This window comes from Ciona robusta, chromosome 11 (assembly GCF_009617815.1).
Source record: "Ciona robusta chromosome 11, ASM961781v2".
In the NCBI taxonomy this organism is placed as follows: domain Eukaryota; kingdom Metazoa; phylum Chordata; class Ascidiacea; order Phlebobranchia; family Cionidae; genus Ciona; species Ciona robusta.
Window position 1 is genome coordinate 5,660,977 of NC_143245.1, and position 14,580 is coordinate 5,675,556.

Sequence of the window (14,580 nt, forward strand, 5' to 3'; positions counted from 1 at the left end):
ATGTTTCACACAATATGTGGTAAAGTACGGGGTGTTGGGTGTAAATTCCACCCCTATTTCACACAATATGTGGTAAAGTACGGGGTGTTGGGTGTAAATTCCACCCCATGTTTCACACATTATGTGGTAAAGTACGGGGTGTTGGGTGTAAATTCCACTCTATTAATAAAAACACAAAAAATCACTTAAAAAAAAAAGAACACATCCCTAAAATAACACTAAAGTAACACAAAAACTCATAAATCCTTAAAAAAACACTTATATACCACAAAACAATCCTAAAATAACACAAAATATCACAAAAATTTAAAAATACCGAAAAATAAATACCAAAATACACTTAAACGACACATAACATTCCTAAAATAACACACAATATCACAAAAGATCACAAAATATCATAACACCACAAACACCATAAATACCAAAAACATTATTTTCAACCCACTTTCATCCCTTCTTTAGTGGTAGGTGGTAAAATCTGCATTAATATTGTTTCTATCTTAGCGTGGTCCTGTATATGAAGAGGGTACGTTCTATCGGAGAGATTTGATTGGTTGGGAGACAGGTAATGGGTGAGAAGCCTTGAGCCCTGATTGGACAAGAAATTGGTTACTGTTTTCTGATTGGTTCATATTCGTTAAAACATTTTTTAGGTAAATTTAAAAAAAATATTTTTTTTTGTTGAAGTTGTTTTTTTTTATTTTAGGTTATTTTTTAGTAAATCGTAAGAAAAAAAATTTTTTTTAAATTGTTTGCAAATAAAATATATAGTATGGTAAGATGGATACCTTTAGCACATAATATCTCGTATTTCCTAAACATGTTTTAAACAATTAGCAACGCTCTTTTAGTAAAAAATATTGCCATTAAACTGTTTTTGTAAATATTTTTCGTTTAGTACCAAATGAGACGATAAAAGGGAATCAAAACATGAACCATCTTACCCTAACCTACTATATATAGGTTTAAAAGAAAAGAAAATAGTAAAAAATAAAATTACCCAAGTTTAACTTTGTTTTACATTTTTTTTATTTTTTAAATTTGGAACCTGTTTAGTTATCGTGTTTTGCGCAATTCCTAAAATTCGTTCCCACGCCAACGAGAGCTGCGATTGTGCACGATGCCTCTTGTGGTGAGATTCCGACGCTTCTATCACAACTAACAACCAATCTATTATGATGTCATACAGCAGCTGACCAAAGGACCTTTAGAATCACGAAAAAAAATATTGTAAAAAAAAATTATGTTCTTTTTTAATCAAATTTCAGTTTTATGAGAAATATTTATAAAACTATTTTTCTAAGTTTAAAAATTTATGATTTTTTTTCCTTTTTTTTGAAATATTAATTTGTATCCTATTCTAGGAGGGTGGGGTTGTGAAGCATGCCATAGAGTTGGCCCATTACCCAAACACCTAGGGTGCTACAACCCATTAGTAACCACTGGGTTGTAGCAATATCCGTCAAGTGTTTTGCCCAAGAACACATATTGTATAAGAATAATTTTTTTTCCTTTTTTTTAATTTTATCTTTTTTTTTATGGACAAAGTTACAAACTGATACTAAAAAATTGTTTATTGAAATTATAAATAGACCACACTGGCACTAACCTTTGTTGTTTAACTTCTCCATTAATTTCCTGATTCCCAAAACACTGTACAGGTCCATAGGTTCTTAGTTTACCAGAACTGAGAAAAAAATTAAATAGTTTACATAAAATTTTAAAACAAATAGTTAAATGGGATTTTCAAATTGAAATTTTTATACTAAAAAATAAAACAAAAAGGTACAAATTTTACGAAAAAAACATATTTATATAATTTTTTAGAAAAAATGTTTTTTAAAACAAAAATATTGGCAAAATAAAATTTTAACTTACTTCTGCCCCCCAGTGGAATGTCCGTCGGTAAATACAACTCGGTCGGTGGCGATAACCACCACACGCTGGAGCCGGTGAGCTGTTTCCGCTTCATTGATTCGACGGCGTTGGTTCCCCTTGAACGAGCGCGATCTTAACCCTCCGGAACGAGGTCGGAATCCTGATCTGTGTCCGGAAGATATATGTGAGGATGCAGGGTCTCATGCTCGCTGTCGAGTGGCTTATTGGAGAGATATACACCTCATGCGCATTGTCGAGTTATATGCCTTTAGTGCTGTACTAATACACCTTATGCTCACTGTCGAGTTAAACACCTCGTGTTCACTGTCGAGTTATACACCTCGTGCTCACTGTCGAGTTATACACCTTGTGCTCACTGTCTAGTTATACACCGTGTGCTCACTGTCGAGTTATACACCTCGTGCTCATTGTAGAGTTATACACCGCGTGCTTACTGTCGAGTTATACACCTCATGCTCACTGTCGAGTTATACAACTCGTGCTCATTGTAGAGTTATACACATCATGCTCATTGTCGAGTTATACACCTTGTGCTCACTGTAGAGTTATACAACTCGTGCTCATTGTCGAGTTATACACCTCATGCTCATTGTCGAGTTATACACCTTGTGCTCACTGTCGAGTTATACACCTCGTGCTCACTGTCGAGTTATACACCTCATGCTCACTGTCGAGTTATACACCTCATGCTCACTGTCGAGTTATACAACTCATGCTCACTGTCGAGTTATACACCTCATACTCGCTGTCGAGTTATACACCTCGTGCTCGCTGTCGAGTTATACACCTCGTGCTCACTGTCGAGTTATACACCTTGTGCTCACTGTTAAGTTATACATCTCATGCCAGAAAATTTCTTGAAAAAAATACTGTTAAAAAAAAATTCACGAAAAACTCACGAAGTGTTTCTATCACTTGGCACGAAGTTAGCACGTGATGGGAATTGGTGAGACCGTGCACGGGATAAACTTGGCGATGGAATATAGGTTGAAACATCATGACCAAGGCTTGCTACTCTACGATGCTGTTTATAACTGGAAAAAATACATTTTTAGGGGATGTATAATATTCGAAAGTTAGGTAAAAGAACATAGTTAAAAAAAATGCAAAAATTTAAACAAATATTTTTTAAAGAACTTTTTTTTTAAAGTTAAAAAATAAAAAAATAATTTTTGAGGCCCAATTTTAAATTAATTTGAGGCACACCAAATTAAGAGTCATTTACGTTCAAATAAAGCTATATTAAGACTGTATTAAAAAACTACCACAAAAAAATCCGAAAAAAAATAAATATTTTTTACCTGTTGGGTGACATGGGTAAAGGGGGTTTCCCTGAGCTGTGGTCCGAGGAGGGGCTGTATATGGGTGAGTGGAACCCTGACGATACGGGTGACTGGTCATCAGATGGGTCTCTGTGGGTTAAGGGGTATTTAGGGGAAAAACTGTAAAAAAAATTATTGGGTAAAATTATTGTAATAATAAATTCTTTTATTAACAGGTAAGATATACTTTGGTGAAATTTAATATATATATATATATATATGCTTTCTATTTGACTGTAATAAATTAGTAGGACGATTCTTGTGTAATAAAATACAGTCAGAATCTTTTTTTTAATAAGAGACTGACTACACCAATTGGTTGGATTGGATTTTTGTCTGTTCTGTATTTCGTAGCACCAGATCCCGCTTTTTGTGTGGTTAGATTTTATACAAAGAAATATGCTGCTTATTTTATGCTAGAAAGGCTATACTATATTGTTGATATTAATAAACAGAATTCCCGGGAATAAAAGTAAAAAATACTCTGTCTGAAAAAATGTGAGAAATTTATTTACTGCTTACTTTACGCTGGTAGTCTCCGACCAGCCTTTGATGCTGTGAGATTTCCCGCCACCACTAGAGTGCACTATAGAGTCCAATACCTGAAATTAAAACAAATATAGTAAAAAAAAATAAAAAAGCAAGCATATAAATTGAATAAAAAAATAAGGAAATAAAACAAATATAGTAGGGTGGGGGAAGATGGGACACCTTTGACACATAATAACTAGATATCCTGATCGTGTTTTAAACAGTTAACAACGGTCTATGGGAGTCGTGAGGATAAAGTTTTATAAAAAATCGTTAAATGTTTGTTTACTACCAAATTGGAAAAGAAAATAGATTGAAAAGGTGTCCCATCTTCCCCCACCCTTCTATATTAAAAAAAAAAGAAAAAAAAAAGACAAGTAAAAACACATAAAACAAGCATTTAAAACAAGTAAAAAGAAGTGAATGTTATGACAAAAAGTTTTCAGAATGAAAAAAAAATATAATAGTTTCTTTCAAAAGTTTGTGTAAAATCAAGGAAAAATATAAAATTGTTTTTAAATAGTTAAAAGTTTTTGTATAATCAGTAAATTTGCATGTTTAGCTCGTAGTATAATGTCTACTAAAAACACAGGTTACAGTAAAAAAAAGTTTAAAATGCCTATATAAAAACAGATCAAAAAAAAAAGTTATTTTCAAAGTAAAAATAAATTCTTAGCAAAACTTTTAAATAAAAAAAAATATTAAAAATTTTGACAAAAACACGCTACGTACCTTTATTAGCAAGTTGTGCGTGAGATTTTTAACAGCAATAACTTGGTCGGAGTTTTCCCCATATAGTTTTGAAGCTTGTTTTTCCTCAGTGTATAACAGTATCAATAAGTCTTCAAAAACCTGATGAAAGAATTATTCTGTTACCTCAATTGAGCATTGAACCTGGAATCCTTCGGTTACAATGCAAGCAGCAAACCGATAGACTACTCACTACTGGAATAGAAACAGAGTAAATTACCTGAAAATGTCCAGAACCGGATATAACGCATGATTTAACAGCAACTGATCCCATGAAGTCTTCAAGTACATCGTATAATATCTGAATGTAGTAAAATAAGGAAAAAATTGTCATAACATTGAAAAACAATATCATAAAATTAAAATGAAATATCATAAATAGAAAAAATATTATAAATTGAAATAAAATATCATAGAATGAAAAAATGTCATAAAATGGAAAAAAATTATAAAATAAAAAAAAAACGTCATAAAATGGGTATGAAATATTACTGTGGAGGTGGTTTTACGCACTTTTTCTTTCAATTTCATTTTAATTTGTTTTAATTAAATACAACTAAAAATTAAATAATTTATACTGTTTCGTGAATTTTATTTTGTTGCCTTTTCTTTCTCTTGCTCTCTGTTTACTACCAAATTGAAGGAAAATAGATTGAAAATATCCCTATCTTTCCCCACCCTACTATATTATTATCTTTTTGTCAATTTCACATTTTACATACCTGTTTATCATTGTAGGATAAATGTCCCTGTGTGTCGTGCCCAATAGCAGACAACAAGTTACACAGCGCGAGTGTAAGACCATTATCTAACATCACATCAGCTACAGGGCCCATACATTCAAATAATTCGTTCTGAAAAATTGAAAAATATGGTTACTTAAAAAAAAGGTTATAAAGGATTTGAAATACCAATAAATTATATTCTGTGTGATTATTGTAGTATAGGGGCAATTGTTTTTTTTTGGATTTTATTTTGAGAAAAAAAATGATTAAATTAAAAATACTAAAAAAAAATGATTTCACAATTTTTTATCATTTTTTTTATCAGATTTTGATAAACGTTCAATAAATTTAAATATCAAAAAATCAGGTTTTCAAAAATATTCATTTTTTTTAAATTTTACCATTGAAACTTTTTGAACTATTTTTTTTACATACCAGTCTGGCCACAAGGTGGTAGCAGAGGTCCGGACCATCGCAGAAGCTTTTTTCGAGCACGGCGAGAATAATTATTACAGCGTGGTTAGAAAACGGGTCAGGAGAGGGCAGCAGAGGGCCGTGGTGCTCACTGACCCCATCTAGGGGCAAAGGAAGTGGCTCATCTATGGCCACTGGGTGGCCGAGAAGAAAATAGAAGCACGCCTCGGAAATTGGGCGTGTTGTAGGGTGCTGGTGCAGCTGGTTTGCAACCAAATGAAATCCTTTCATTCGCATAAAGCTGTTTTGTTGCTCAGTTGAGCACCTGGTAGAAAAGATTGGTTAGGCGTGTGGGAACAGATTATAATGAATAAATGTAACTTAGTTTATCCTCGCGTGGCCGGAAAACGACAGTTGTTATAACACGGGTGTTCTGTTTTATAGACCTCGTGCCAGCTTACGAGTTACCATGTATGTTACTTTGTGGGTGATTATTTTTGGGGGAGTTTCATTTTTTTATGTGGGCTGATAATTTGGACAAGCCATTAGTGACCACTGGGTTGGAGCAATTGCCGTTAAGTGTCTTGCCCAAGGACACATACACCCACAATGGTAGCAGGGACTAGCCTTAAACCCTTTACCTCTGAGTTGGAGGCAGGACGGTAACCACATACAGTTTGTTTTGTTTAAAAGAAAAACGAATTATCCATGAAATTCATTGTTTTACTGTTTTTTTATTTGTTTTAAAAGTGAAATTCTCTTTTTTTCACAGTTTGTTTTGTTTAAAAGAAAAACGAATTATACATGAAATTGATTGTTTTACTGTTTTTTTTATTTGTTTTAAAAGCGAAATTCACTTTTTTTCATTTTTTTTGCGAGATTTTTTCCCACTAGCACCCTCACCTGGAGCAGTATGCAGCGAGCATCCGGAGCACGGAAGTCCTCACATCCGGATCAACATGATGGAGCATCACAATCAACATCTCGGATGTGAGGGACTCCTTGAAGAGCAGAGGGACATCCGTGTCCCTCATCGTCATTGTTGAGATGAAGAGGATGTTGAGAGCCTCACGAACGAGCAACGAGAGACCATCCGGACTTGGCTCCTCCTCTTTCACCTAAAGTGAAGTTTTTGAAAAATTTTTGGAATAAAATTTAAATTTGTTCTAATGTTTTTTAAGGCCGATTGTATGGGAAAATTTTTAAGTAAAATTAAAGAGAAATTTATTTTTTAGGTAGAATTTGGGATTAAATTTTAGGTAAAATTTTGTAAAACTGTAATACTTGGGGTAAAATTTATGGTTACATTTTTGGGTAATATTTAAGGATCAAAATTTGGGATAAAAAAATTGAGGTGAAATTTTTTATGAAGCTAATTTTATGGGTAAAATTTAGGGGTAAAACTTTTGGTTACATTTTTTGGTACAACTTACTTCAAAATTTGGAGAGCTTTGAAAATCTGACTCGTTCGGGCGCGGTAAGTTTTCCCAGCTATCCATTTCAACTAAGGGGGGGTGGGTGGGTTGTTGCGGCGTCGTTTCATTGGCGGTCGTCATTGTAATGTCACCATCGTTAGTGACGATCAAAAAACTTGAATCTGATTCGGCGGGGGAAATTTCGAGGGTGGTGGGGCGGACAGGGGATTTCCCGTCAAGTTCAGGGATAGGGGTCAGGTGGTGACGTGGGGCTTGGGGTTCTGGGGTAAAAAGATGAGTTAGATATGATGAGAAAAAATTAGGGTAATTTTTGAAATAATTTTATAACCTGTGTAAAGTATTAACTTTTACATTCTATTTTAAGTGGATGAGGTCCTACAGCATGGCGTGTAATGGAACCTGAGATTTAGGCCAAAATTGGCCTATTACCCTGACACCCAGGGTAAAAAAATGCTTGAATTTAAAAATACAGAATATAAAAAACAAAATCATTTCAATGAGAAAATATTTTGCTAAAATAAAATTCACGGGATATTTTAAACTTACCTTCGTCATCAAAAACTTCGGAACTATTCTCCTCGTTTGATGACGTCAGCGGAATCGCTGCTGAGTCATCGTTTTCATCTGGACTTGATACTGTTGGCAAATTTAGGGAAAAATTTCGGGGCCCAGTTGGTGTACTGTTTATTCTTCCGAAAGTTGATTTGTTCGTAAACCCACTGATAACCGACAAACTTATGTTCTCATCTGGGGTATAGGGGTTATGATTTTAATTTTTAGTAAAATTTAGGGTGAGATTGGTAAGTTAAGAATCAGGTTTTTCATTTTTTAAAACAATTTTTAAGTGTCATATTTTTAAATTTTTAGTAAAATCTGGGGAGACAGTGTTAAAATGTTGTTATAAAAAAGTTGTCAAACATTAGGAATGTCATTTAATGTTCTCATCTGAGGGTAAAGGTGTTACGTTAGAAAGTTAGTAAAATTTAGGGTGAGATTGGTATATTAGGAACCAGGTTTTTCATATTTTTCAAAAAATTTAAAAATATGACACTTAAAAATTTTTTTTTAATTTTTAGTAAAATCTTAAAAACGTTTTTTTCATATTTTTTTATTTTTCACAGTGTACACTGTTTTTAAAAATTTTAAAGTAGCATGTAATTAAAATTTTTTAGCCCCTTTTTTTTAATTTTTAGTAAAATCTGGGGTGAAATTGCTAAAATGCAGTTATACCCATTGTGTTCAAATATTAGGATTAATGGTTTTGGATTCATATTTTTACATTATAAAAAAATTAATGGTACATTTTTTACACAGCAGTCAATTCTGAATTAAAATTAAAAACATTAAAAAACAAGAAAAATATATAAATGTAAAAACAAAATACCTTGATTATTTTGAAACTTTCTTAAATTCTCTAACGAGCGGCCGAATTTTGATCCTACATTTTGTGGCTTTCTGGGTGAAACGGGAAATTTCCGGTTTGTTAAACTGAAGTAGAAACTGGTGGTGGAATGGCAAACAAAAGTTGCTGGAATAAAAGAAATATAAATTAAGTTGTGGTGTTAAAATTGTCCTTTACTGAAGAGAACATTTTTTTTGCTATAAACAACACAATAACTTTACTTTATTTAAATACAAAAAAATGACATGTACAGTAAATTTTTAAAAAACATTCGAAAAAAAATTTTCTTTTTAATAAATTTTGACAAAAACTAAAAAAAAGTTTGACGAAAAACTTTTTTAAAATATTGTTTTATAAAAATTTGGACAAAAACTAAAAAAAATTGGACAATAATTTTTAAAGTCATTTTTTGACTTTGATGTTACGTTCCTACCTGCAGGTGCATGAACTGCAATAAGAAAATCGCAAATTGCCGATAAAATACTGACGTCCGGTGGTGACCCTATGACCCCTCGGATCACCGAAACCATAGAAATCATAAGTTGTGGGGGTGGAAACGGGGTGACATCAGCGTTTAACATTTCTTGAATATCTGGGGTAAAATTTGGGTAAAAATTTAAATACTTTTTTGGATAATTTTATTTTATAATTACATGTATAAAAAATTAATAATTTTTGTTTTAATTTACATGTGTATTATTTTTAACTTTTTTTTTTTTTTTAAATACATTTATATATTTTTCAATAATTTTCATTAAAAAAATACATGTATAATATTAATAAATTTATTTTTAATAATTACTACATGTATTTTAATTACTACACATTTTTTATACAATTTTCTTAAAAATATTTTCAATAATTTTAATGATTATTCATTCACTTTAAAGTTATTACAAAAAAATCATATTTTCTTACTGTTTAATAATTTTTCGACCATCTTAGCACGCAGAAGAGCTTTTATATTAAACCATTGATAAATATGATCATCTCTTATAAGGCTTTCCAATGATTGAAGCAATAATGTCCATACACTGAAGTCTTCTTCACCTGCAATGTTATACGGATACATAAAATATGGGTATAGTTATATTTTTAAGTTATTTTTTTGGTATTTTTAGGAATATTTTTAAAATAAACAGAAATTTTGGGATTTTATTAAATTTTTTTAACAAAAAAAGGATTTGTATTTTGAGTACTTTATTAGAAAATAAGATAACTTTTAACGAATTTTGCTGTTATAAAACCGTTTTATAATGTTTCACTTCTATATGCAAAGCAAAGAAATTGTAAAATCAAAAAGATTATGTAAAACTTCTTTTTTGACGGAAAAGTTTAAGAAGTTTCTTTGCACTTACCTTCAAGATTTTTTGCTTTGTGCCAAATTTTCCAATCCAGGATGAAAGTGGTTAGTAGTTCGTGGTCATGGATTAAACCGGAATTTTCTAGGTTGATCTGGAATTTAAAAACTCAATTTTAGCACAAGTTTTTAATATTTTTTAACATTTTGTTATTTTTTAAAACAAAATCAAACATTTTTGAAATAAATAGTTACAACAAATACAAAAAAAACAATTAAAACTTAAAACCATAAAAAAAAATTAGTTTATTTAAAAAAATGATAAAAATATTTTACCTGAAATTCTACTTTGTCGTTAACTGATGCGTAACTTTGAATCACGGTTTCTGAACAAACAGAGTTCATTAGCTCCTCAAGTGTCCGGTATCCAACCACGCAATCACTCTTTGTCATTACCTGGTGGGAAAAATTTTGATTTTATAAAAAAAATTATAAAAGTTTTTTTATAAAATTGTTAACATTTACAATCTAAATAAAAAATGTGGTTTATTTAAATATATTTTGTACAGCATTTTAGTATAGTACTAAAGAAAAAAATGCAAATAATCTAGAAAAAAGCTTATAGTAAAACTTTTATGCAACGTAATACTTTATTTTTTTTTTTAATTTAAAAAAGATGCAACAATTTTTAATACGCTTCGCAAAAAATTGAAAATGTTAAAAATTTTATTCAAAAGTTTAGTTAAAAAAACGCATACCTTCTGCAACATTGAGGAAACACCGCTCGTAAGAAATTCTCGTCTCCTCTTGGTGTCGCTAGCGCGCAGATGGAGCAACGAACGAAGAGCGAGGACTTGAAGCTCCTCACGTGCATCGGAGGACAAATGACTCAGTGAAGATGTAATTTCAATCACTTTGGGATACAAGAGTAAAAAAACATGGATGCCTCCAACCTGGCTTAATGCTCTGTGAGAAAAAAATACATTTTAGGCTAAAAAAAATTATTAATTTAAAAAATATGTATTTTTTTGAAGCTTTCTAAAACAATAGTTTCTTAAATTTAATAAAAAAAATCTATATTTAAAAAAAAAAATTATTTAAAAAAATATGTTTTAGGGGTATACTTGGGGTATTGGGCCGACTTTCCCTTAAATTCCAGAACCCCAACAAAAAAACACATTTTTACCTGTTAAGGCCTGAGTACACATTGGGCACGATGTGCTCCTTGTGCGGCTTGCGCACTTTTACTTTCTCGCTAGAGTGCACGAGGGGTGAAGGGTCAGGGGTCAAGTTTAACGAGTCTGGGGTTGCTCGACGGAATAATTTCCGCTTCTTTGTGGGCGTGGCAGGGGCGGCAACAGAATGACGATGGAATATCATTGGCTCACATGGGGTGTATGTTAACACTAATGCATCCTAGAAAATAAAATTTAAAATTTAAAAAAAAAAAGAATTTAAAAAAAATTAAAGTAGAGTTGGGGTAAGATGGTTTATGTTTCATTCTCATTTATATCCCATTTGGTAGTAAACAAAGAATATTAAACAGAATTATATAAACCATATCCTTAGGGCCAAAAGTTAAAGTTGTTACTTGTTAAAAACATGAATAGGAAATATGTTTGTAGGATAATATGTGCTAAGGGCTATCCATCTTTCCCCACAGTCACAGTACTATATTGTAGGGTGGGGGAAGATGGGACACCTTTGACACATAATAACTAAATATCATGATCATGTTTTAAACAATTAACAACGGTCTATGGGAGTCGTGAGGATAAAGTTTTATAAAAAATCGTTAAATGTTTGTTTACTACCAAATTGGAGGAGAAAATAGATTGAAAAGGTGTCCCATCTTCCCCCACCCTACTATATATAATAAAACATCTAAAGCAATTGTTTTAATTATTCTTCAACTATAAAGAGAAGCACAAATTATCTAAACCAGTCGTCCTAACACTGCATGTACCCTTAATTGTCTGGCCCAAGGACAACTATGCCCTTAATGGTGGCAGCGGTGAGCTTTGAACCCAAAATCGTTGGTTATAGGCAGATGTGGTAAGCACTTTGTCACAACAACAAATAAATACAAACAACTTACCTGTAATGTTTTAAAATCTGGTCTGATTTCTCCGGTAATAACTTCATCGTTGATAAGGTCCGAGTTAAAAGTTTGGGGTAAGAGTTTAAATAGTCGGGGTGAGGGGGTTACCCCTCTTTCTGGGGTTATTTTGGGGTTGGCATCGCTGTTAACGAACCTTATCCTAGAATCTATGCTGGGGTTGGTCTGAAAAAAAATTAAATAAAATAATTTTTTTTAAACATAACTTTTTTCGTAAAAACAAACCTAATTTTTTAAAAATACAATTTAAAAATGTACACTATGTTACACCTAGGCAAATATGGTGTTTAAAAAGTTCGTTTTTTTATTGTAAAATTTGGCAAGTCAAAAAATCTTTATTTTGTGTCTAAAATTTTAATTTAAAAAAATTTAAGTTTTCACCGAAAAAAAAAAAAATTTAAAAAAAAACAAAAAAGAACAATTTAAACGACACTGTTATAGCTACCTTTAAACTGTCAGTCAAACAGTCGGTAAAACAGCAAGCGTCAGAACCCAGTTGCTCAATAGCGAATGCTGACTGGCATGAAAACGTCGCTAAGTTAAAAATCATTATGTTGCCGACAGATATCGTTGATGATGTCATTGTGATGTCATCAGATCTGAAGAAAATGCTTAGGTCAGCAAAAATATAGTTTTATAAATTTTTTAAAAAAAAATTGTAATAAAAGTAAAATTTACTATTGGTAGCAGCGTCGAGCATTGAAGCCGGTATCCTTCGGTTACAATGCAAGCCTTTAACCACTGAGCCATTGTGGGTTTATCTAGGATATAGTAGGGTGTAAGATGGGACATTTCCATTCTATTTTCTCGAACCATTTGACAGTAAACAAAGAATATTTACAGAATTATATAGCGTAACCCCGGTCCTTTAAAAGAGCGTTGTTAATTGATATGAAAAAGCGATAAAAAAAATATGGGATTTAGGTGCTAACGGTATCCATCTTACCCCAAAAACGGGATCAGAAAATATGGGTTTTAGGTGCTAACGGTGTCCATCTTACCATACAGTACAATAATACTGAAACAAATTGTTAAAAACACGATAAAAAAAAATTGGCTTTAGGTGCTACCGGTTTCCCATCTTACCCCACAGTAATAAATAACTTACTTAGTATAATTAACATGAAGTTTGTCATAATGTCCGAGAAAAAATGTGGCTTTCTGCATTGCAAGTTGAGGGTTGGGGTTCGTTTGTCTCCACGAGGATAAACCAGACTTTGTTGCGACTTGCGGGAGATTAAACTCGAGAATAACGTCCGTTTCAATGAAGCAATCAAGAATGAGGTGAACTTTACCAAGAATTGCCTGAAAAATAAGGTCACTTTTTTTAACTTTATTGAAACTTTAATAACGGCAAAAATATTTTGCTTGAATAATTTGTTGGGAAACACTGCTCAACTATTTTTAAAAAGGTTAGGAAACACTGCTCAAAATCTGATAACTACCTTGTCAGGCATTCTGCTTTCTGTGTACGTCATAGTTAGATGTTGCCATTGGTTGGGTTGTAGAAAATTTGCACATTCCGTTTGAGCGAGGACACCTACTGGTTTCTCGTCATTTGGATCCACACATACCCTGGACATAGATATAACATTACAGCGCTAATAGAAATCTTACAAAACAGAATGTTAAAACATTTTTTGGGTTTTTCAAAAAACAAAAAAAATACTTTTATTGCTCAAACCAGTTTAGTTTTTTTAAAATATGATAGATACTTAAATCTGAACCATTTTTAACTGACTTAAACCACTTTTAACCAGTTTAAACCATTTTTAACCAGTTTAAACCACTTTTAAACAGTTTAAACCACTTTTAAACAGTTTCAACCACTTTTACCTAGTTTAAACCAATTTTAACCAGTTTAAACCACTTTTAACCAGTTCAAACCACTTTTAACCAGTTTAAACCACTTTTACCCAAACTGGTACAAACCTGAATATTAGGGTTGAGTTTTCCATCCATACTTGTAACATTGTTTGTTTGCTGCCGATGGACACCAAGTGGACGTACGGACTCGACTGTGACGAGACTTGGTCACGCTCTTCCGATTCCACCATGATCACATGACCCTCAGCTGGAACATCGAATGGTCAATTAAAAAATATATATATATATAATTTATTTAAAAAAAAGAAAATTCTTTGGAAATTTAGTAAAACTTAATTTTTTAAAATTCCGTAAGATTAAGTTCAGTTTTACAGTGGTAATTGCCAAAGTTACAAACTACCTTGTGAAAGCCAGTTTTTGTGTCAGTTATTTCATTGAAGTACTGTGGGGTTAGGTGGATACCATTAGCACATACTATCTCGTATTTCCTAATCTAGTTTTAACAATTTCCAATGATTTTTTATAGTAGTGAGGATATAGTTATATAACTCTATAAATATTCTTTGTTTACTACGAAATGGGGAATAAAAGAGAACGAAAACATAAACCATCTTACCCCTACCTACTATATCAGCATATAACAAAAAAATTAAATTTGTTTAAATACACATAGGCCTTGTAACATTTTATTACATATATATTGTAGTGGGGGAATATGGGACACCTTTAGCACATAATATACAAATATCCTGATCGTGTTTTAAAGAATTAACAGTGGTCTATATGGAATTCGAGAGGATACGGTTTCATAATTCTTTCAATGTTCTTTGTTTACTACAAAATGGGACGAAA

General features: G+C 32.0%; 1 protein-coding gene across 3 annotated transcripts in view; it reads right to left on the reverse strand.

The window, feature by feature from the left end:
• LOC149728712 (lysosomal-trafficking regulator-like) overlaps window positions 1-14,580 on the reverse strand; it is a 42,207-nt gene that overhangs the window by 11,430 nt on the left and 16,197 nt on the right. For all 3 annotated transcript variants that reach the window (XM_089888268.1, XM_089888265.1, XM_089888267.1), the window contains exons 22-47: window positions 13,834-13,975; window positions 13,347-13,476; window positions 13,010-13,206; window positions 12,347-12,500; window positions 11,881-12,066; window positions 10,969-11,198; window positions 10,541-10,748; window positions 10,119-10,238; window positions 9,841-9,937; window positions 9,401-9,532; window positions 8,916-9,074; window positions 8,465-8,608; window positions 7,627-7,827; window positions 7,078-7,340; window positions 6,548-6,762; window positions 5,666-5,969; window positions 5,228-5,359; window positions 4,726-4,806; window positions 4,488-4,607; window positions 3,747-3,826; window positions 3,204-3,314; window positions 2,802-2,936; window positions 1,882-2,046; window positions 1,613-1,690; window positions 1,052-1,208; window positions 449-592 (exon numbers count right to left, since the gene is read on the reverse strand). In XM_089888268.1, the coding sequence (XP_089744394.1) occupies window positions 449-592; window positions 1,052-1,208; window positions 1,613-1,690; window positions 1,882-2,046; window positions 2,802-2,936; window positions 3,204-3,314; window positions 3,747-3,826; window positions 4,488-4,607; window positions 4,726-4,806; window positions 5,228-5,359; window positions 5,666-5,969; window positions 6,548-6,762; window positions 7,078-7,340; window positions 7,627-7,827; window positions 8,465-8,608; window positions 8,916-9,074; window positions 9,401-9,532; window positions 9,841-9,937; window positions 10,119-10,238; window positions 10,541-10,748; window positions 10,969-11,198; window positions 11,881-12,066; window positions 12,347-12,500; window positions 13,010-13,206; window positions 13,347-13,476; window positions 13,834-13,975 (4,085 nt within the window). The remainder of the gene's footprint in view (window positions 1-448; window positions 593-1,051; window positions 1,209-1,612; window positions 1,691-1,881; window positions 2,047-2,801; window positions 2,937-3,203; window positions 3,315-3,746; window positions 3,827-4,487; window positions 4,608-4,725; window positions 4,807-5,227; window positions 5,360-5,665; window positions 5,970-6,547; window positions 6,763-7,077; window positions 7,341-7,626; window positions 7,828-8,464; window positions 8,609-8,915; window positions 9,075-9,400; window positions 9,533-9,840; window positions 9,938-10,118; window positions 10,239-10,540; window positions 10,749-10,968; window positions 11,199-11,880; window positions 12,067-12,346; window positions 12,501-13,009; window positions 13,207-13,346; window positions 13,477-13,833; window positions 13,976-14,580) is intronic.